The 23980-nt window shown below is 41.6% G+C and overlaps 1 protein-coding gene across 1 annotated transcript in view; it reads right to left on the bottom strand.

Annotated features, from left to right (window-relative positions):
* Positions 1 to 23980, bottom strand: part of LOC145394204 (vacuole membrane protein 1-like) — a 65540-nt gene that overhangs the window by 2257 nt on the left and 39303 nt on the right. The window contains exons 4-7 of the mRNA XM_080268194.1: positions 20759 to 20949; positions 18385 to 18500; positions 12945 to 13144; positions 2416 to 2700 (exon numbers count right to left, since the gene is read on the bottom strand). Of these exons, the coding sequence (XP_080124320.1) occupies positions 2416 to 2700; positions 12945 to 13144; positions 18385 to 18500; positions 20759 to 20949 (792 nt within the window). The remainder of the gene's footprint in view (positions 1 to 2415; positions 2701 to 12944; positions 13145 to 18384; positions 18501 to 20758; positions 20950 to 23980) is intronic.

The raw sequence follows: 23980 nt of genomic DNA, 5'->3' as shown, positions 1-23980 counted from the left end.
ATGTTCAACCCATATTATGTGTATAGCCCAGCACCTACTGTCTTTATAATCTTCTGCATTGTATTTGCAGTAGTGCTGTTCGCAATGCACAGAATGCATGCAAGAATTGCAAATTTGGAGTCAGTATTTAGTGGAGGTAGAGTTAACATCCAAGTAAACCCCCCTGAATGAAGTGTACATATTTTGTATATATATATATATATATATATATATATATATATATATATATATATATACACAAAGAAGAATGACCCATGATATAGAAGTATGGCATACCAGTAGCATTATCTTTAAATGAAATATTAATAACTCTTACCATAATCTTAATTTTATTTTTTTTTTCTTGCATGTATGCATTTCACTACAATAACCCATGTACATACTGTATTACAGTTAAATAGTTTACCTTTAGTGCATTTATTCAAATATGTATACAACTTGTTTAAAATGTAATATTACTAGATCACTGCAATTTACTATGAATATTATATGTATACAACATTATAATCAATATTATGTACTAATAGATTAGCATATGTCAATGATAATTACTGTTGGAGGACCTCCAGTGCGTGACCGAGCAATGTTAGGACTCCATTTAATAATTACAATTAATTATAGAAAACATGATAGATAGATAGATAGACAGATAGACAGACAGAGCACCAGGCAAGCCTGGGAACGGGAAATGAGCTTGCAAGTCTAATTGACGAAATGTTGACAATACACTGGAAGCAGCAAGTCAGGGGATGATATAGGTAGTGTGTCAGCAAGATAGCATACGAACAACGCCTAGTGACCATACACACACATACACACATACTCACACACAGGTTTCTAGAACATTCCAACAACAGTGTAACACACGTGGCACCACCCCTGCTACACCAGAATTTAGGAAGCAGAGCTCAGAAGGAGGCTAGTTATAGAACCGACAGGTAGTGGAGAAAATGAACAAGAAGAGGGGTCCAACTAGACTTACTTAGTATATTAGTTCTTTGTAAGACATACCCTGCTCAACTTAGATTTTCTCTGAAGATAATAAATTAAGATCAACTCCCTGTATTCATCTTTAACTCCTACTACAAGAATCGAGAGTCACAGCCCATCTCTCCGTCAGCAGCCCTGGGAATGTGGATCGAGCTATGGAGGGGCATACAGGAAGATCGTTGAAGAGTACCCTCCTCATCTTGTGGTGTCTTAGTGGAGATTCCAGTCTACAGCCCCATGACTCCACATCTCCAGTTAACAGTATCTTTCTCTGTTCTCTTAAGAGTATAATTTAGCTTGACTGATTGAGTGAGTGAATTTACTTTGCTTGAGATGCTTGTAACATAAATTTATTTTGTTGTAATTAATAAATTTACAGGACTTCTCTTATGAGCTCAATTAAATGTAAGAATTGCGTCTGATTTCTCCACATTGATTTTCTTTAATTTGCTTACTCCCGTTGCACAAACATTCAATGATTTTAATCGCAACTGGTAGTTAAGCCAGTTCTTTCATATCAATTCTTAAAATTGCTTGCGCCACCTAGGAGTAAGCATCAGCAAGAACATGTTCCTTATTATTAGTATTAGTTATCGATTGTCAGGGGTATGGACACTTTCCCAGAGGCCAACGGTATCATAATTTAGCATTCGAGTGAATGTACTGTTGAGAAAGTTTATGAAATTCTCCTCTTTAGAGAATCGGCGAAGTAGGCCGGCATAAATTAAAACTTACTACTTTATTCATAAGTCAATTCCCTTGTGATAAGTGGCAACTTTCCTCTTCTCCCATAAGTAGGAGAAATATTCAATATATTCTTTTCGTCTCAGCAACAGACAGGCGATCATTAACTTATTCATTCCATTCACTTGGATATTTATCCAAATATCTTCAACCCCCTGTGACAGCTTCAATATACAGTATGGTACATGGCAAGATAACCTAGCATGGAGAGTGACTGACTCAAAAACAAACACACACAAGATTTCTTACTCAATTTTAAACAATTCATCTAACAACAGCCATCCTCCATGTATGAAAACTTTCTAATACACTTACCAATGGTCACTCAAAGCATGACCTGGCATATCTATCTCATTCAAGTCTATCTATATATAAACTCACTCACATACCCATCAATACCCATCCATGTCCACTTACATATCTACCGGTACCGGTACTGCATATTCAAGGAAAAAAGTTGACCTAATCTTTCACCACTTTCTTCTGCTGGTTAACATTTCTCAGTCGTGAAAGGCTCAGTATGTTTCCCTACCCATTAATGACTGTGACGTAATGCTTCAGGGAAAAAAGTGACTGACATGCCTTTAATGTGACACACATACAATGGATCACTCAGTCCCTGACTATACATTAATCTTCATTTTCTCCATCCACTGCTGCTCCCATTTATAACCCCCTTACCTGTGACTGTGTCGCTGCACCCGGCCTTCTGTGGAATTTCTGCTTTTGAGCTTCAAGGAATTTCTTAAAAGGTCCTTCCAGCCGAGGACCAATTACTGGGATGAGGCCCAGCAATCCAACAGCCCGAGCCAACAGAGCCTCATTGAATGCAATAATAACAAAAAGTTTTTGTATATGCATCTTGATGACTGCCTTCCCAATCAATGTTGCTCCAAAGAATGTCCAAAAAGGAACCAGGAAGTGACCACATGTTATTCCAGCAAGGTCAAATAGTGGGTTGGGAATCTGAAAAGAAAATACACACAATCAAAACTACAAAGATATGACAATTTGGTTCAAGAAACAACTACTAATGCTGTGTGTATCAATATGGATGAAATACAGTTTATTCTCCAAAAGATCACCTTCCAATGCTGTAGTAATTTTGGGGGGCGGGGCAGGGGGTGGGGGATTGGCATCAAGTCAACCCGCAATACTACATCTACTCATTTGAGATGCATGAGCTGCTTTGCCACTTGATATGCATAAGTTACTTTGCCAATGTAAAAAAACAATGTTAGAATCAACAGCCAAAGAGCATAAAACAAAGCAAATCAGCATGGACTGACAGACTGAAGCAGATTAGTTGAAGGCACTCCAGAAGAAAAAGACAGTGGAATGAGAGAGAGATTAAGTAGGAGACAAAAATAAATGAGATGCTGCAAGACAGGGACTACACAATGACATGCAGGTGATGATACCCATGTTAGACATAAACCAATCAAACTGAACCACTATCCCGACAAGGAGATCCTGGCTCATGCATTACGCAAGACAAAAACCGTACTTGAAAGGCAGTCAGGTGAAAGTACACAGATTGTTTGTTATACTGAGGCTACAGGCAAAGAAAATGAAATCAAGGGAATAAAGTAAGCTATTTGATGCTATCTGTCTTACTGCATGTTGTGCAAGAGAAAGAAAAGGTGTGTGATGTAGAAAATGCCATTTCATGAGAGGTATAAATATTCCTAGAAATTTTACTGTCAATGTCATCTTTCAGAGGAAGCAGCCACAGGTAACAGATACAGGCAAATAATTGACAGGTAAAAATAATTATAAATGCAAAAAACATTATGATGCTGATGATGATGATGATGATGATGATATGGAGATTTTAAAAAAAAGAAAAAGAAAGAAAAAAAAAAAAATGTATAATATACAATATAATGCAGTACACACTGACCTTTTCAGTGTAATATCAAAATGGAGAGTAGACCAAATGGAGAGTAGACCAGTGTAATCACCTGAACACTTCCTCTATCTTATGCACTACACCACATGTGCTTTACGTATCACATAACGTACCCCACTACGTTACAGGGTTTGACGCCAGCAAGGGCATGCCGCCTGAAAACCTTGCCCTTACTACCTAGTGGTGAACTTTTGCGGGGACGCGTGACGGGCTCCGCCAGCATAGATTGTGGGTCCAGGGCGAGATGGGGTTCGAACCTGTGCTAGAGGGTACTGGGCATTGCGGTTTCAAGGCTGCTGCTTCCACCCAGTAGAGAGGGGCCTGAACCAGGAAGTTGTGCCCCAGGAGGCTGCCCTAATAGTGGGTGCATAATTGTGGGGCAGTTACAGTGCCATGGTGCACTTGGAGGGTGTCTCTGTAACTGTTCTGGCAGGGTGCCCCGAGGCCATTACCACGGCCACTGGTAAAACTGGTGGGCTAGGGGTCCAAGATCCATTGCCTGGATCTGGGATTATGCAGTGGGTGGGGCCTGTGGCATGTCTATCTATCTATCTATAGCCCGATGCCCTAATCCCGCAAAGGGTGGCCACAGACAAAATGCCTCCAAGTCGCTCTGTCACCCACCATTTGACTGCCCTCCCCCCAGTTCATTCCCCCCTCCCTCATATACCTCTCAACTCCATCCCTCCACCTCATCCTCAGTCTTCCCCTCCCTCTCCCTCCCTCCACTTTACCCACATACACCCTCTTAGTCAGTCTTTCATTCTCCGTTCTCTCCACATGTCCAAACCACCTCAGTGTATTTCTAATTTTCTCAACCACAACCATATCCACCTCATAACGTTCCTTCACTTCTTCATTCGTCAACCTGTCCCTCCATGTCACTCCACATGCTCCTCTCAAGTAACTCAATTCCACTGTTCTCACTCTTGACTTGTTCCCCTCTAGCAAGGTCCATACCTCATTCCATACATCAGGATAGGGATCACAATACTATCATGCAGTGACTTAACTTCCATACTCACCTCCCTATTTCTCATCACTGCTTTCAGTGAACCATCAACCTTCCTTCCCTGCTGTACCCTTTCAAGCACTTCATCCCCAAAAGTTCCATCCTTACTCATCACACTACCCAAGTACTTGAATGCACTCATTCTCCATATCCTCACCATCCAACCTCACTGTACATTCTGTCACTTCATTCCTCTCAAACACCATAACTTTACTCTTGTTTACATCACCTTCAGATTCCTCTTCCTACACACTGTCCCAAATTCATTCCCCAAACCTTGCAACTCCCATTCATTGTCACTCAACAATACTGTATCATCAGCAAACCGCAACACCGGAATCTTCCACATTTTACACTCATTCATTAGAGCCACCCCCACATCCATGCACTACCTTGCATCTCCTTTACAACCCCATCCATGTATATATTAAACAGTCATGGAAACATCACACATCCCTGTATCAGTCCCACATTTAGATCAAAGAACTCACTCAGCTCATCATCCACTTGATCCACGTGCACTGTTGCCCTAGCTCCTTCGTACATACTCTTCACGGCACTCAACAATTTCCCCTCCACTCCATGTATTCTTAATACCTTCCACATACCTTGCCTATCTATTCTGTCATAAGCTTTCTCCAAGTCCATGAAGGCAGCATACACTTTCTTTCCCTTCCCTAGATACTTCTCCACTAAACATCTTAGAACAAATATCTGATCTACACACCCTTTTCCCTTCCTAAATCCCCCTTGTTCTTCTCCAACTAGCTCCTCTGTCATATGTCTAACCCTATCAATGAGTATTCTACCATATATTTTACCAGTCACACTAAGAATGCAAATACCCCTATGGTTACCACATACTTCTCTCTCCCCTTTTCCTCTGTATAAAAGAACAATTATACCTGATTTCCAGTCCTCTGGAACACTTCCCTCTTCCCAAGCCAATCTACATAACTTCTATATCCACTCCACAACAATCTCACCCACATACTTCAGCATTTCACCACACACTCCATCAACTGCTGGGGTCTTTCCCATCTTGATCTTCTTCACTGCTTCTACCTTACTGATCTCTTCCTCCCTCCTCTCATCTCTTCTTCTCCCAGACATTCCCCAACCACTTATACTCGCACTGCTCTCACTCTCTACATTCAACAAATCCTCAAAGTGCTCCTTCCATCTCCTCAATTTCTCTCTTCTCCACCAACAATCTATTATTCTCATCTTTCACCTCTACTATTTCCCCTTTCACACTGTCTTTCTTTACCTCCTTCCAAAACAATTTCTTACTCTACCTCCATTTTACACTCAGGTTCCTCACAAACTCTTCATCCCCTTTCCTCTTACTCTCCTTCACCAATCTCTTCAACTCCCTTCTCCTGCTCACATTTACCTCTCTCTTCTCTCTCTCATCTTCCTTACCTCTACTCACTAGCCATTCACTATATGCCTTCTTTTGTTCCACAGTTTGTTTCACCTCAACATTCCATCATGCTGTCCCTTGCACATCCCTGCATCTCCTCCTCACTTCACAAACCACCTCACACACTCATCTATCTCTTTGTGAATATCTTACATACATCTTCCATCTCTTCCATCTGCTCTAACTCATATCTTCCCAATCTTTCTTCCACTATGCTCTTATACTCAGCCATTTTCTCACTATCTTGCAACTTCTCCACTCTCTGTAGCACGTCTCTCCCCTTTTATTATTACTGACTATGACAAAGTATAAGAATGAGTTTCAGAGCAAGCCAGAGGACATTAAATCACCCAGGGGGATGAGAATGGGTTCACAGAATGTAGGAAGTTTCACCCCTTGGCTGTGATGTTCCCTTTAAAAGGTCCGATCGAAAGGCTGCCCCATTCCGTTTAAAATCCACGAACCAATTTCAAAAGTCGTTCCCCATATTTTGGCATAAGTACTTTGTGTATTTATCTGCCCACACTAGGGGTTGCCAGGTTGTCCTCTTAGCATCCTCCACACCATCTCATGCATTACATAACCACGTGAGCCCAGTTTGCTTCTGGGAGTCATGGCATCTACATGTGGTTCGATGTGTTCACCTCAGCCCTTAACTTCGCTAGATGTTACCAAGAAAAGAGGTGCTAGAGGTCATATTCCACAGAAAACGAAGTATGCACCAACTCGTGACAGCAATTTTAGTGATTCTAGTGTGAAATATACTGTTAAACCTCTGAAAAAACAAGCCAGCACACCATGCTCCAAGTGGCACCAACCCACCTACAGTATATTACACCATCATGACTTTCACACATGTGTCAACTTCTAGCCCCTCTGGAAAAGTGATTGCTCAAATGTAAATATGAAATAGAGAGTAAGTATGACTAAAATATCACGTAAATGAAAGTGTCTGGTGTAGGCTATGTAAATATTTTCCGTTGGGCTTAGCGTCATTTACTATCACTGGGTAGTTTTTCACAGTTTAGTATCACACCAAGTAAATAAGTGATAGAGAGTAATTGTAAGTGACTAAAATATAAGGTAGTGAGAGTGTCTGGTGTAAGCTACGTAAACATCTCTCGCAGACTTTAGCGTCATTTACTATTACTGAGTTGTTTTTCACAGTTCAGTATCACAATATTTTATTTTATAATGATTGTAAAAACACTGCACTTGCCTAACTCATGGTAATTTCCTTCTGAACTCATGCTGTGAGTTGGAAAAACTTGAGTTTAAAAAAAAAAACCTTATGGGGAAAAACATACTTGAGTCTGCCATGGTGTTGGGTACCCCAGTATAACATTACTGGAACCCCTCTTAATGCCACTTAGCACTAACATCCTGTCTCAGATGTAAGTAATGCATATCTTATAATGATAATAAATAATATTAAAAGAATTATATATCCTAGTATGATAAGATACAATACTGAAAAGCATTTACCTTAATCCTACTGATGACAATGCTTACGTCGATGAGAGACGAGTAGCAGTTTCGGCACACTTGCCCATGGTGCCTCATGCTGCTGCTGCATTAATGCGTCTTCTTCAGCAACCTCACTGAGGAAGCCCTGAAAATCAGCTGCAGAGATAACAAAAGCTGTGTCGCCGTCATCGTCATCTGCTTGGGAAGGGCCAGGCTGTGACTCAGGCTGTTGGCGGGCTAAGTAGCGTGTGATCAACTGCTGGTGATGTTGATTTAAATGGCTGTCATGCATTTCCTTTTAACAAAAAGGCAGGGAAGAAGCTCGCAGGTAGGTGTCCAAGTGTAGACTAAAAATCCCGCTTGGCAGGCCTAGTTGCAGTACTGGCCACTAGGCATAGGTGGCATGGGTGGAGAAAGCATTGATTTGATTGGCTGCACAATCACAAGGACTGTGCTTAAATATGATTGGCTTCCAGTCTCAGGTTGCGGCTATAATACCATAAGTTAAACATTTCCTCAGAAATAAGTAATTTTCTAGAGGAAAAATGTGAGTTACAGCATTTTCCATGAGTCTGATGATAATGGTGACTTAGATGAGGACACCGTGAGTTAGATAATTCGTGAGTTAGTAGTGCATGAGTTATGCGAGTGCACTGTAATGATTTTTGTCGTAGTCAGGGACACTCACCATCCACTTACTCGATGTAGTGCCGCTTTGGGTGTCTGCCTTTTCCTGTCTTCCATCCTTCCTCTTCAGTCTTTCTTTCCTTCATTCTTTCCTCTTTCTTCTGCCTACGGATGACTCTACACTGAGTGACAACCCAAATGGTTTCCTGTACATCAGGAAACCATTTACTACACTGGGTGGTAACCATATAATCAAATTATGGTGCTTGGTGGTTTAGTGGGTAATTAAGGAGCTCCAATCGGATTGAGTCTCTGTAGGTATATATCCAAGAGGTGACTGGGGTTTATTGCTCATGTAATGCCACTCAGGGATGAGTGTGGCTGGTCACTCTCATTATGTCAGGACCAACTTGCCTAGCCCCAGATTCCCACACTCCTTATGGGGCAACATAGGACTGAATAAGTAGATAGATAGATAGATAGAATAATGATTTTGAAGTGCTAAGTTAATCATTCGAGATAATGAAAAGAAAGTGATGCGTATAATGGTGTGTGGTGGGAAACGAAGTTTGGTGAGAGGCGGTGTGGGTGGTGGTGTGTGACGGACAGCTACAGTGATGCAAAAAAACACCGAAAATGGCCTTGCATCTCTCTCTATGGCATTGTAGGAGCATCTAAACATTCACTGATGAGCTCATGGGTCAGAGGAATGGTTTTCCCTTCTTGTGCATGTTTTATTTTTTACTTTTTTATCTTATGTATTAATATGAAGATTATTGCACTGAAAATGGCTAACTTTTGTGAAGTGTGGCAAGCGGTGGTGCGCGACAGACAACTACAGCGACACAATAAAAACACCTAAAATGGCATTGCTTCCATCTCTCTCTACGGCATCGCTGGGGCATCTGAACATTATGAAAGGTTTCACTTTCTTGTGCATGTTTTATTTTTTTTTAATCTTCTTTATTAATACGAAAGTTATTGCACTCAAAATGGGCAACTTTTGTGTGGATTGCCGTAACAGGGGCATCGCTCTTGCCACCTTAACCTCAGTCAGAGGTTAAGAGGTAGAGTGGGGGAAGTGGTTGAGGCATTCAGTAGGTGGGTGGATGTGGGATGTCTGCAGGAAGTCCAGTACAGGGGTGGATCAGCCAGAAAGAGTGCTGGGAAGGACTGTTATTATAGGCTGCTTTGGCAGGGGGGACAGATGGATATGGGGGTGTGGATGTGTTGGCTGCGGATAAATGGATGGAATATGTTACGAATGTTATGCAAGTAAGTGATGGGATATTAGTAATGAATTTTTTTTCAGTGGAATGATGTTTGCAATTATATCAGCATAGGCTCCACAAGCAGGCTTGGATGAGGTACAGAAGGATAAATTTTGGGATGATTGAGTACGTGTATTAGGTGGTATGGGGGATGATGAGATAGTGGATTTGGGAAGGGAATTAAATGGTCATGTAGGTGAAACCATCTATCTTTCCATCATCCAATCCTATGCCACCTCATGAGGAGCGTAGGAACCTGGGGCTAGGGAAGTTGGTCCTGACATTTAAGATGAGAGTGACCAGCCTCATTCATCCCTGAGTAGCATTACGTGACCAATTAACCTCAACCATCCCTTGGATATAAACCTACACAGGCTCAATCCAATTGGAGCACCTTTACCCACTAAACCACCAGGCACCATTGTTTGATTATATAGTTACCATCCAGCATAGTAAATGGTTTCCTGGTGTGCAGGAAACCATTTGGCTTGTCACTCTGTACAGTCACCCATACAGTAGGCAGAAGGAAAAAGAAAGAAAGAATGAAAGAAAGAAGAGGGAGTATAAAGTCACCTAAAGACAGCAGGAGGAGGAAAGAATTAAGGAAAGAGAGACAGCTCAAGGATATGAAGGGAGTACATAGCGGATGTGCATATGGTACATGAAATGAGGAAGGGGAAAGAATACTTGAATTTGGGGAGGCAATGAACATAATTGTGTGCAACACACATTTTAGGAAAAGATGATTATACTTGTTAAAAAGGAACTGATAGATTTGCCGGCCATTAACCCACTGGATCCCTGAATTGCTGGGTGAGGCACTGTTCCGGGAGGGTCCTAAGTGTACTGCCCTCAGCCTGTCAGCTCATAGTCGTGAAGCTCATTAGGTCCTTACCCGGGGGTTCCCTACTTTATTAAGGTTTGGAAATTCCCAGTTCTGTCCAATACTGTGGACACTGGGCTCCAATGGGATATGAGTCTGGGGGCAATAGCAGTCTGATGAATTATTTCCTGGTCAGGAGGGCTGATAGGAGGCTAGTGAGGGATGTTAAAGTTATATGAAACGAGAAGTGTGTGCAGCAGCACAAATTATTGATGCGTGACATGGTACTCAAAGAGCAGGTGATGAAAAAGAGGACTTATGTACCTAGGCGGAAAATGTGGATGCTGGAAAACCAAGCAGTAAGTGATGCTTTCTATCGTGAAATGAGGAGAGTGGCCGATGAACAGGAAGCCTTTGACAGAGGCATTAATGAACAATACAGAGCCCTCAAGAACAACTTCTTGAGAGTTACTGACACAGTATGTGGTTGGAAAAGAGGCCAACCAAGGCATAAAGCGACTTGGTGCTGGGATGAGGGTGTAGAAGTTGCAGTTAAGGAGAAAAGAAGGCATTTCTGGGAATGGAGGAAGGGTGGTAACAAAGAGGGACACTTGGCTGCCAAGCGTAGGGCTAGAAAAGAAGTACACAAGGCGAAGTCTGAGTCACAGAGACTTTTACTTGATAACCTAAATCATGTGGATAGGAAGAATATGATATTTAAGGTGGTAAATCAGGTGAAGTGGGAGAATTGGGATATTATAGGTGAGCAGTGTGTGAAGAATGATGAAGGAAGGGTAGTGGAGAACAGTGGGGCTATTAAAAACACATGGAGAAAGCATTATAGCCAGTTGTTGAACGAGGAGTTGGACCGGGACAGGGAAGGTTGGGAGACAGCAGACCCAGTGTTTGGCCCTTGGCCTTTGATTGACGCTGCTACTGTGAGTGAGGCAATACGCAGGATGCAGGTGGGGAAGGCAGCAGGTGGGTCTGGGTTGACTGCTGAAATGTTGAAGGCCTCAGGAGATATGGAAATAGGGTTAGTCAATGACCTGATAAATATGATTATATATGTGTGTGTTGTCCCAGATGATTGGCTGAAGAATGTAACTGTAAATGTGTACAATGGCAAAGGTGATGCCCTAGAAAGACGAAATTATAGGGATAAAACTTTTAGATCTGATAATGAAGGTAATGGAGAGTTCTAGAGGGTATGATCAGAAAAAGAGTGAATACTGATGAGATGCAGTTTGGGTTTATGCCAGGCAGGGGGACCACTGATGCCATATTCATTGTTCAACAGCTTCAGGAACAATATATAGGAGAGAAAAGGGAAATGTACTTTGTTTTTGTTGATTTGGAGAAGGCCTCTGACAAAGTCCCTAGAGAGGTAGTGAAGCAGGCAATGAAAAAGCCTGGGATCGAGGAGTGGTTGGTCAGGGTGGTTATGGACATGTATGCAGGTGCTCGCACCGAGGTAAGAATGGAGATTTGAGTGATGAGTTTTCCGTGAATGTTGGTGTGCATCAGGGGTCAGTTTGGAGTCCCTTGTTGTTTATCGTGGTACTTGAAGCTCTCTCACGTGACTTCAGAAATGGACTCCTGTGTGAGATGTTGTATGCTGATGATTTGGTGTTGATAGCAGAGAATGAAAGGGAGGCAAAGGAAAGATTTAGGAAGTGGAGAGATGGAATGGAGTACATGGGCTTAAGAATAAATGCAGATAAAACAAAAGTGACGATATCTAGGGTTGGTGGCAGTACGGTCAAAGACGAGGGAGAGTGGCCATGTGCAATCTGCCACAAGGGCGTGGAAAGTAACTCCGTCTTGTGCAGTGGCTGTGATAAGTGGGTGCCTAAGAGATGCAGTGGTATTTGAGGTAGACTGCAAGATAATGCTGACTTTATGTGTGCGGTGTGTCAGGGAGAGCAGATGGAGTTTGTCAGGCGTTAAAGGATTGAACTTGATGGTTAATCTCTTGAGCGTGTGGAAGAGTTTTGTTATTTGGGAGACACCCTGACATTGAGCGGACTCTCCTAACATGCTAAGGGATCTTTGTATGCACCATGTGTTAGTAGTGTAATGATGTATGGTAGTGAGACCTGGGCAATAATGGAACAGGATATTCGCAGGCTCAAACGTACAGAAATGATATTGACTAGGTGGACGTGCAGTGCGTCCCTGAGTGCAAGGCTGGGGGGGGGGGGGGCTAGGTTTACGATGGAAGAGACGAAAGGTAGGATGTGACTGAAGTGCGTTGGTGTTGTAATGAGGAGAGGTAGATTGAGGTGGTTTGGGCACGTGGAAAAGACGGGGGATGATAATTGCGTGCAGAAAGTGAGAAGCGTTAACATTAGGGGCGGGGTTGCGAGGGGAAGACTAAAAAAAAAAAAAGACCTGGGACAAGGTCATTAAGTGTGACCTCAGGGTTAAAGGATTGAACAGGGAGGCTGTCGGAGATCGAGCAGCACGGAAAGTTGCCATGAGGTGACCATGGCCAATGCATGCAAGCATGTTGGAGCCTTCAAAATTAAACAAAACAAACAACACAAAATCAGATCTATTGAGCAAATGCAAGAATTCGGAAAATTCTATGGATAAGATTAAACTAACACCAACACAGGAAAACGGACAAAAAATGAGAAAGCAACGCCAGAAATGATATCACAACTCACCGAAGCACAAGCCAGAATTCCAAAGAAGCCAACTCGCTCTACCAGCTTTTCAACCGAGAGCTTTGCCCGGTCAAGCCAGGATGCCTCACCAGGCTGCTCCTTTAACCGCTGCAGCTCCTCAAACTCGGCCATCTCCTCATCTTCAGGGTCATGCCCTGATAATCTTGCCCCTCGAGCCATGAAGTATGGAGGCAGCTCTCCTGCGAAAGTGAGAATAGTTTAACATAAGGCTCAAAATCGGGCTCCAAGATATAAATATGGTACTGGTACTTAATGTACAATGTATTAACCACCCAAACAATGAATAATACAGTACAGTCTCCATACAACATGAGACAAGTTATGCAGAATCTCATGCAAAATCAATTTTGCACTAAAACGTGACATATATTTACATGTAAAATAGGGGGTTAAGTTCTAGAAGCCCCATATTTTTTGTTAAAAAGATATCTACAGATAGGTTATTTCAAATATATTTGTCTTAAGACACCCAAGAGAGTGTGTCTACATACAATCTCGCCGACTGGACACATCAGTGCATACACTGACTGGTTTTGCCACCTAATGCTCACCATAAAAATTTTTCCATCCATCCATCATCCAATCCTACATTGCCCCATGAGGAGTGTACGAGCCCGGGGCTAGGCAGTTGGTCTTGACATTTAAGATGAGAGTGACCAGCCTCACTCATCCCTGAGTGGCATTACATGAGCAATCAACCCCAATCACCCCTTGGATATAAACCTTCACCGGCTCAATCCGACTGGAGCACAATAAATACCCACTAAACCACCAGGTGCCAAAATTTGGCTAACACCACCAAGAATTGCCACTAAGCCACTTGAAAGTCCTCATTACCAACCACGCAAAAACTTCTGACCTAATCAACACGTGAATAATGGCCACCCAGCATCACGCAGATTTCGCCAGGAATAACTTTCGGCGCACTCAAAAAAAAAAAAATATATATATATATATATATATATATATATATATATATATAAAGGTGTATATATATATGTATATATATATATATATATATATATATATAAAGGTGTATATATATATATATATATATATATATATATAAAGGTGTATATATATATATATATATATATATATATATATATATATATATATATATATATAAATGTGTATATATATATACTGTATATATAAATGTGTATATATATATATATATATATATATATATATATATATATATATATATATACATATATATATATGTATATATATATATATATATATATATATATATATATCTCTATATATAGACAGTACATACAGTAATCCCCATACTTTCTGGACGCCTGCTTTCCAGACACCCCACTCACCGGACATTGTGGGCCTGGACCTTCGGAACCCAAAAATGGCCAAAAAAAGAAAAAAATCCCCCCAAAATCCAAAATTTTTTCCCACCGGTAATTTGAAATTGTCACGCGGCACTGAACAGCTGTTACACCACAGACCCTTCACCCCTTCCTTCCTCCCCCCTCCCCCCTTCCCTGTCAGGGTTGCCATTTGGTATTTTTCATTACCAAATGTGGGCCAATTTGGTAATGAATAATTCGTTTGGTAATGAATCAGAACAATGCATTACCAAACGGATTTTTCACATGTATGAGGATACACAGGATGGAGACGGTGGATTGTCTGCTTTCTCTGATTAATCTGCTAGCCAAAACAGAGTGAAAATAATCAACATGCTGTTAATTATAAGGAGAATGTTGGTGGTAGGTGGTGGCGACCATCATCCACTCACTTGATGTAGTGCTGCCTACTTCTTCCTTATCCATTATCATTCTTTTTCTGTGGCTGCCCTCCTCTCTTTCCTGTCACTTCTTATTGGTCTTCTTTCCTTTACAGGTGGCTTTACACTGAGTGACAAGCCAAATGGTTTCCTGTAAGCCAAGAAACCATTTACAACACTGGGTGGTAACCATATAACCAACCCATACGTGCTCCCTACGTGTCAACAAGTGGGTTGCTAGAGGGTTAGTGCCCCTCCCCATAAAACCAATAAGTCAAATGGCCACCCCTTAAGGGATTATGGCATCTGGCAATAGACAGACAGATAGATTACATGTATTTCCACTTGTATATATAATTAGTGAAGAATAAATGCTAGCTTTACGAATTTGGTAATGAAAAGTTAAATTTGGTAATGAAAATTGAAGAGTTTGGTAATGTGGCCGTTGCGATCTGGCAACTCTGATTCCCCATCACCAACACTCCAACAGTCACTGCCTAACTTCGATCGCGAGTAGATGCTTATCACAATGGAAGCCACACGTGCTCATTTTTTGTGAATAAACAGTGATAAACTGCAATACCTCGCCACTAGACCACACAGGAATTTACAGTGCTGTGCAGTGTTAAGAAACTAGAATTTAGAGTGCAAAGGATTAACTGTAGAGTGCAAATTGGCGGTTGAAACTGGTGTGGTGCAGTTAAGAACAATGTGCAGTGTTAAACATTATAACTCACAGTGCAAAGAACTAAGTGCAGCACAACACTGGATTACTGTACGTGCTTCAAGAGCATTTTCACCACTGCCAAAACAGAAAAGGCGGCCACAAATGTGCTGTAAGTACCCTGGCTGAGGTACAGTCACTTCTAATTCCTCATTCTTGGGTTCCTTTTCATTTATTTCATGCTTTATGTTCATAATTGGTGTGAATAGGGTCTCAAATAGGTTTAAACAGGTGCTATGCATGTCTGGTAGGGAGTTATTTAGGTGGCTTTCAAAGTTAGGCTGTGTTAGGGTCCTTAAGTACCAGTCCAGGAGACAGGGGCCCAATTTCCAGACATGCCTTTGGCTCTATTACATCGGACAATAGAGGGATTACTGTATATATATATATATATATATATATATATATATATATATATATATATATATATATGTACAGTCGGCGCAATGGAAGTCTGGACCCTCTAATTCACATCATATATTTGGTAGGGTCCTAGAAATATTGTAGGAAAATTCCTGTAGTTGGCGGATTTTTTTCTGGTGGTTTCTAGCGACTTTTCTGGCTTACCACCACGTGCTGTGAGTTTATGAGCTCAGTGCCTGCCTGACTTTGGATGGGAAAGCACGTCAGAGTTTCTTGTCCTGCCTGGCCCTTTTTAATTTCATAGCTCTCGTTTTCACACCCTTCTCTGCCTTAGTGAATCATTGGAGATGGGTCCCAAGCCACTAACTGATGTAGAAAAAGCCTGAATTTTAACCGTGAGAGAGGAAAATGTAAAAATTAAGGATATTTATATTCGAACTGGGTGAGGAAAATCTACTGTCATGTCACTCCTTGCTGCTGCCCGCCACCTGCTAAAAAACACAATTCCCCAACATAAAGACAGGCTAGGACCTAAAAGGAAGACATCACCAACTACAGACAGGTTACTGAGGCAAGCTGTGATAAAAGACCCACGTTTGACTGCTAGACAACTGAAAGATATGTATCCACAATTGCTGAAAGATGTGTCTGAAAGAACCATACAGGATCGACTTCATACAGACTTCAAGATCCCCAGCCGTACTGCTGCACTGAAGCCTCTCCTTAATTTTTACATTTTCCTCTCTCAAAGTTAAAATTCAGGCTTTTTCTACATCAGTTAGTGTCTTGGGACCCATCTCCAATGATTCACTAAGGCAGAGGAGAGTGTGAAAACGAGAGCTTTGATAATTAACAAAGGCCAGGCAGGACAAGAAAATCTGACGTGCTTTCCCATCCACAGTCAGGATGACACTGAGCTCATAAACTCAAGAGCACATGGTGGTAAGCCTGTAAAGTCGCTAGAAACCACCAGAAAAAAATCCACCAACTACAGGAATTTTCCTGCAATATTTCGTGGACCCTACCAAATATATGGTGCGAATTAGAGGGTCCAGACTCCCATTGCGCCGACTGTATATAAAGTCATTACTCATCAATAAAAAAAATTAAAAAAAACTATATTAAAGTCGTCATCATGGAGTGATTGTGTACTTCTCACTTCTCAGATACACACGAACGCAGTAATCATGAATAATAAACATGTTAGCCAAGCAGCATAATTTGTGTGACAGTATAATTCACAAGAAATGAACTCACATAATTATCTTACCTGACTATTTACATCAGGATATAGTATCTTCACATACCATAGGAGCTGAATTTTCTCAACCAAAGACCGTCAGTTCATAATAAAGACTGGGCACAAAGACTCTTTTTTTTTTTTTTTTTTTTTTTTTTTTTACTCGTTGCACTAAAGGTGAAAACATGACTTTTACTGTTCCTTCATCATTAACTTTTTTTTCCAACAAAGAAACTATCCACATCATAAACACATCCAACTCATCTTATCAGTCTGATAGTTTGCATTCAAACCCTCACACAACACGCCACTTCGTCCAACAATTTTACATTTTCCTTTGGAATAAATACTTTTCTTGTGTTCACAGCACTTTCAGGGTGTGTAGGCTTTACTAAACTTAGTTTGGAACCATGTGCTAAGAGCTCTGAGAGAAAATGAGGAGCAAGGAAATAAGCAAATAAACACTTTTAATCACAGTGACAGTCCACTCAACACTGATGCAGGCAGTGGCAGGCAGTATGGGACATGGGTCACGTGGGTTGACGAAGCCAATCAGCGACTGACAAAAGCATAACACACGAGTTGTAAACAAATGCAGTCATCTGGAAATCCAATACCTAAATGCACCCACTTCCCACACAGTTTCTCTTGTGCAATTGAGTGATATTACCATGCTATTAAGTAATTATGGGAGAAATTAAATGCCCATGTTATTGTAAGATTGTTGTTTCTTTTTGTCTTAAATCGCAACTCTACTGTATTTATGTTACATGAGCAACTAGTTCTGCAGTTAACTCATATCATAAACATGAAAAGTACAGGTACCGTAACAATACTGTATACTCTTCCCAAAAGACAAGCTCAAAATGAACCCATCCATCCATCATCCAATCCTACACTGCCCCATGAGAAGCGTAGAAGCCCGGGGGCTAGGCAAGTTGGTCCTGACATTTAAGATGAGAGTGAAACAATGTAAATGCAATACATAACTTGACAGCAAATGAAATAAAGAGCATTCACAGTTACAGGCTGCAGAAATCACCTGACAGTGAATACACTATTTGAAAATGAGACTGAAGGTAAAGGTGGACCTAAGTTGTATGGAAAGGTGAAACAGTACATTACTTGGAGAGAGGAGGGTTGAGTAAATAAGATTGAAAAATAAATACAAGGAAAAAGTATCCACAAGATGGTTCTGCCACTGTGACCCCATCTGGGGGTCACATGTATATCCCAGCTAAATGCATAACTTTTAGGCTGTTTCTAGTTTCACCTTTCAGTACAGCAGAGAAAACGTAACAGTACTAAAGATGTTAATGATGTGGATATTGGTATGACTCACCAAGAGCAGTTCCAGCCCCCCACATAAAGGCCTCTAATCGCACCTTGGACATAATAGTAAGAATGGACATCTCCATCACTGGTCCAGTAGTCTCCTCCTCATCTGGACACAGGATACTGAAACAGATCCACTTGCTCAAATCATTATCTCTAAACAAGAACATTATGACAATGACTATGTTTGGTATAGTCACATTCACCTTCAAGGAAATCTACCTATCTATAACCAGTTGCCATAATCCCTTAAGGGGTGGCCATTTGTCTTTGATTCAGTTGCTTTACAGGGAGGGACACTAACTCGAGGCAATCAACAATTTTTCCATTAACTCTCACAACAGCAGTCTTGTTATTTGTGGATAAAATAATACAGTAATACAGTACAATCCCAGTTAACCGGGTGGCTTGGGGAATTTACCTTCCCGGTTACAGATTTTTCCCGTATTTCTGATTTTCAAGTCAAATCTATACAAAGGCTATCACAGCAGTAAATACAGTTCAGGTACTCACCAGTCACATTAGGGGTTTAGGTTGATTTATAAACTGTTTTTAGATGCTGATTATTGTGTTTTAGTCACAGGTAGGGAGAACATTGTCATTTTGGGGTACAGTTTGCTAAGCTTGAATTTTTCCAGACTTATATTTGACATTACTCAGATTTGATTTGTTGGTTTTAGTGAGTTATTTACAGGTGTTAGGCTTAGGTTAGTTTCTTTTACATCTGTCACGCCATTTAGATTGCCTTTGAACCTGTTTTGGGGCTAATCTGGGTGGGTTTTGGACTTGGTTTAGGGAAACCCAAGGCTGGTAAACAGTCCACATTGAAGTACAGTACAAGTTAAAAGTACCCCGATATTCGATACCCCACCTAACGATGGGGTTTTACCTAACCAATAAGATTGTTAAACCGGGATATGCCTGCACATGAACACCAACTCCAGTTATATGGACATTTCCCTGAGGCTGATCCTAATCACAGGGTGGTATCTGAAAAAGTCAACTCAGGATGGAGAAGACCAGGGGGAAGGTAATGAAATTCATGGTTTGAGCATGTCTACCATTTCTATGGGGAGATACTTAGGTGGGGAGGAGCTATTACCTGGAGGCTTGCATGGATGGACCAACATGGGTAGAGACGGAGGGGAGGTGAGGCTATGCACTGTGGTTGGTATTCGCCTTTAGTGAGATAACAATCATATTGTTTATAAAGACTCCTACATGCTTGCATATGTTGGCCTTGGTCACCTAATGGTAGCTATCCAAGCTGTACAATCTCTGGCAGCCTCCCTATCCATTACCACTGATGTTAGACTCAATGACCTCGTTCCTGGTCATTTTTGGTCTTCTTCTCGCAACCCTAACCCCCCACGTTCACACTTTTCACCTTTCACACCCAGCTATCATCCTCCATCCTATCAATATGCTCAAAGCATCCTAATATACCCCTCTTCATCACATCATCAATACATTCAAGTCTCATCCTTCCTCTCAACTCTTTAATTACAATCCTAGTCTTCCCCAGGCCTCACATTCAAGGACACACTAGACATTCATATAATGGTCATTTCTGTACGTCTCAGCCTATGAATATCCTCTGCCTTTACTGCCCTTGTCTCACTACCATACAGCATTACACTCCTAACACATGCTGCAAACAAAGATCCCTTAACACAGGGGTAGAGCCCTCTCAATGTTAGAGGAGGCAGCTGCTCCCTTAACTTCCTCCAACCACTCCTTACCCTAGTCACAGTGCTAGCTCCAGCCTAACGTCCAGAACATAAAATGTCCCCCAGAAAACAAAACTCTTCCACACACTCATGAGACTTTCCTGCAAGATCAATCCTTTCATGCTTGACAATTTCTATAAGCTTTTCCTGACACATTGCACACATGAAATCAGCATTATTCTGCACCCTACCTTTAATAACACAAAATCTCTTATGCACCCACTTATTACATACACTGCACAAGATGGAGCTAATTCCTCCCACGCCTGTGTGGCAGACTGCACATGTCCACACTCCCTCTGCTTTGACAATATTGCTACTAGCAGTACTGTCAAAGCAGATGGACATACATTTGGAGTACATATGGACAGTATGACAATACAGCAATATTATCACCTACCAGTACAATAAAGTACTCAAGGAACAATAATGATCTATACTCTGACCTGGCTGCTACGATACCATACATATACATCGTACATATACACATTATGACAACAAAACAATTGCTTGCCAGTACTCAGGGTACACAAATACAATACATGGAAAGAGAACAGTTTTAGGAAAATGTAATTAATATGACAATGTACTCTTATACATTTCAATATAAAATCCACCACAAACCAACAAACTAAAAACAAAGGCACTCACTCGTCCGGATAAGGTGGTGAAGGAAACTCGACTGTATTGCATGAGTACGCTGCGAGTGTGACTGAGGCTATGTGAGGACCGAGGTAGAGGAGGAAGGTGTGGAGGCCTGTACCCAGCCCCACCGAGGATAGTATACCCAGCCAAACCCACCATGCACACCACCAGAACATGTGACCTGTCCTCTCTAGCATCTGTGGGTATGAAAAGATGGTGCGTGGGTGAGAAATGAGTGTGTGTAATTCACAAGGTCAGTCAGCATCACATGATGCCTGTGATCATTAGCTTTTTACCCTCCCAGAAGAGAGCTGAGACCTCATATACTCTGATCTAAGGGCAAAGCCTTGACCTTCACACACGCACACACCCATACCTTTGCTCAACGGAGACAGTACCCACTCGCTTCGTCAGTGAAACTTTTTGCATTCTGAACAAGGAGTGAACCCGTCTTAGCAGACACTAGGTGAGAGCATTACCACTGAGCCCGTGTGTGTGTGTGTGTGTGTGTGTGTGTGTGTGTGTGTGTGTGTGTGTGTGTGTGTGTGTACAGAATAAATATATATATATATATATATATATATATATACAGTATATATACAGGAAATGAAGTTAGCAGGGGAGTGAAAGATAAAAATGGTAGGTTACTAGTGGAGAAGGGTGAAAAAGTGAGCAGATGGAGAGAACACTTTAAGGAATTGTTTAACATAAAGGATGGAAGGAATGCGAGTATAAGTGGCTGGGGAATGGCTGGGAGAAGGAGGGAGGTGAGAAGGCAGGAAGAAATCAGTAGGATAGAAGTTGTGGAAGCAATGAAGAAAGTTAAATTGGGGAAAACCTCAGGAATTGATGGAGTGTGTGGTGAAATGCTGAAGCATGGGGGAGAGATAGTAGTAGAATGGATCTGGAAAGTGTGCAGATTGGCCTGGGAGGAAGGTGGAGTCCAGGAGGATTGGAAGTCAGGTATAATTATTCTCTTCTACAAAGGAAAAGGGGAAAAAGAAGTGTGTGGTGATCATAGGGGCATTTGTCTTCATAGTATAATAAGAAAAGTGTATGGTAGGATACTTACTGACAGAGTTAGAGAAAGAACAGAGGAATTAGTTGGAGAAGAACAGGGAGGCTTTAGGAAGGGAAGAGGTTGTGTAGATCAGATATTAATTCTTAGATCTTTAGTGGAAACGTTTCTAGAGAAGGGAAAGAAGTTGTATGCGGCTTTCATGGATTTGGAGAAAACATTTAACAGGGTGGATAGACAAGTATTTTGGAAAGTATTAAGAATATATGGAGTAGATGGGAAGTTATTGAATGCTGTGAAGAGTATGTATGATGGTGCGAAGGCTGCAGTGCATGTGGATGGTGAACTGAGTGAATTTTTCTCTTTGAAGGTTGGGTTGAAACAGGGATGTGTCATGTCTTCATGGTCGTTCAATCTGTACATGGATGGGGTAATACAATAGGTACAAGGTAGGGTAGTGGATGTTGGAGTGGCCCTGGTGAGGGTAGTGTTTGGAAACTCCCTGTACTGTTGTTTGCAGATGATACTGTGTTGTTGAGTGAAGACGAAGAAGGTTTGGTGGATGAGTTTGGGAATGTGTGTAAGAAACGGAATCTAAAGGTGAATGTAGGGAGGAGTAAAGTGATGGTCTTTGAGAGAGGTGAACTCAGTGAATGTACAGCGAGGTTGGATGGTGAGGAATTGGAAAATGTGAGTATGTTTAAGTACTTGGGTAGTGTGATGAGTAAGGATGGAAGTTTGGAGGGTGAAGTGCTTGAAAAGGTACAGCAGGGAAGAAAGGGTGCTGGTTCCTTGAAAGCAGTGATAAGAAGCAGGGAAGTGAGCATGGAAGTGAAAAAGTTACTACATGACAGTATTGTGACAACAACTCTAAAGTATGGAAGTGAAGCTTGGACATTGTTGGAAGGACACAAGTCAAGAGTGAGAGCAGTGGAAATGAGTTATTTAAGAGAAGCCTGTGGAGTCACATGGAGAGACAGGCTGACAAATGAGGATATAAAGGAGCGTTGTGGTGTGGATGTGGATGTGATAGGAAGCATTAGGAGAAATACACTGAGGTGGTTTGGCCATATGGAGAGGATGGAGGGTGAAAGACTGACGAAGAGAGTGTATGTGAGTGAGGCGGAGGGGGGAAGAGGGAGGGGGAGGCCGAGGATGAGATAGAGGGATGGGGTGGAGAGGTATATGAGAGAGGGGGGTGTGAGTTGGGAGCAGGGCAGTGAAATGGCGGGGGACAGGGCGACATGAAGGCGATTTGTTTGTGGCCATCCCGAATGGGACTGAGGCGTCTGGTAATAGATAGATACATATATATACATATATATATATATATATATATATATATATATATATATATATATATATATATATATATATATATATATATATATATATATATATATACAGCATACAGTACCCTTGTGTCCAACACGCGTTTGTCCAGTACGATTCATGTCCAGCACGGAGAGCAATAATTAGTAAGATTTCTATCTATCTATCTATTGCCAGATGCCTCAATCCCGTTTGGGGTGGCCACAAACAAATCGCCTCCAAGTTGCCCTGTCCCCCGCCATTTCACTGCCCTGCTCCCAACTCACACCCCACTCTCTCACATACTTCTCCACCCCATCCCTCCATCTCATCCTCGGCCTCCCCCTCCCTCTTCCCCCCTCCACCTCACTCACATACACTCTCTTCGTCAGTCTTTCACCCTCCATCCTCTCCACATGGGCAAACCACCTCAGTGTGTTCCTCATAACGCTTCCTATCACATCCACATCAACACCACAACGCTCTTTTATATCCTCATTCGTCAGCCTGTCTCTCCATGTGACTCCACAGGCTCCTCTTAAATAACTCATTTCCACTGCTCTCACTCTTGACTTGTGTCCTTCCAACAACGTCCAAGCTTCACTTCCGTACATTAGAGTTGGTATCACAATACTGTCATGCAGTAACTTTATCACTTCCATGCTCACTTCCCTGTTTCTTATCACTGCTTTCAAAGAATCAGCAACCTTTCTTCCCTGCTGTACCCTTTCAAGCACTTCACCCTCCAAACCTCCATCCTTACCCATCACACTACCCAAGTACTTAAACGTACTCACATTTTCCAATTCCTCACCATCCAACCATGCTGTAAATTCACTGACTTCACCTCTATCAAAGACCATCACTTTACTGTTCCCTACATTCAAATTTAGATTCCG

Source organism: Coenobita brevimanus, chromosome 26, assembly GCF_032717465.1.
Source record: "Coenobita brevimanus isolate Jiangsu-jjx chromosome 26, ASM3271746v2, whole genome shotgun sequence".
Lineage (NCBI taxonomy): Eukaryota > Metazoa > Arthropoda > Malacostraca > Decapoda > Coenobitidae > Coenobita > Coenobita brevimanus.
The sequence above is the reverse complement of the archived record's forward strand: the minus strand, read 5'-3'. Positions and strand labels throughout refer to the sequence as shown.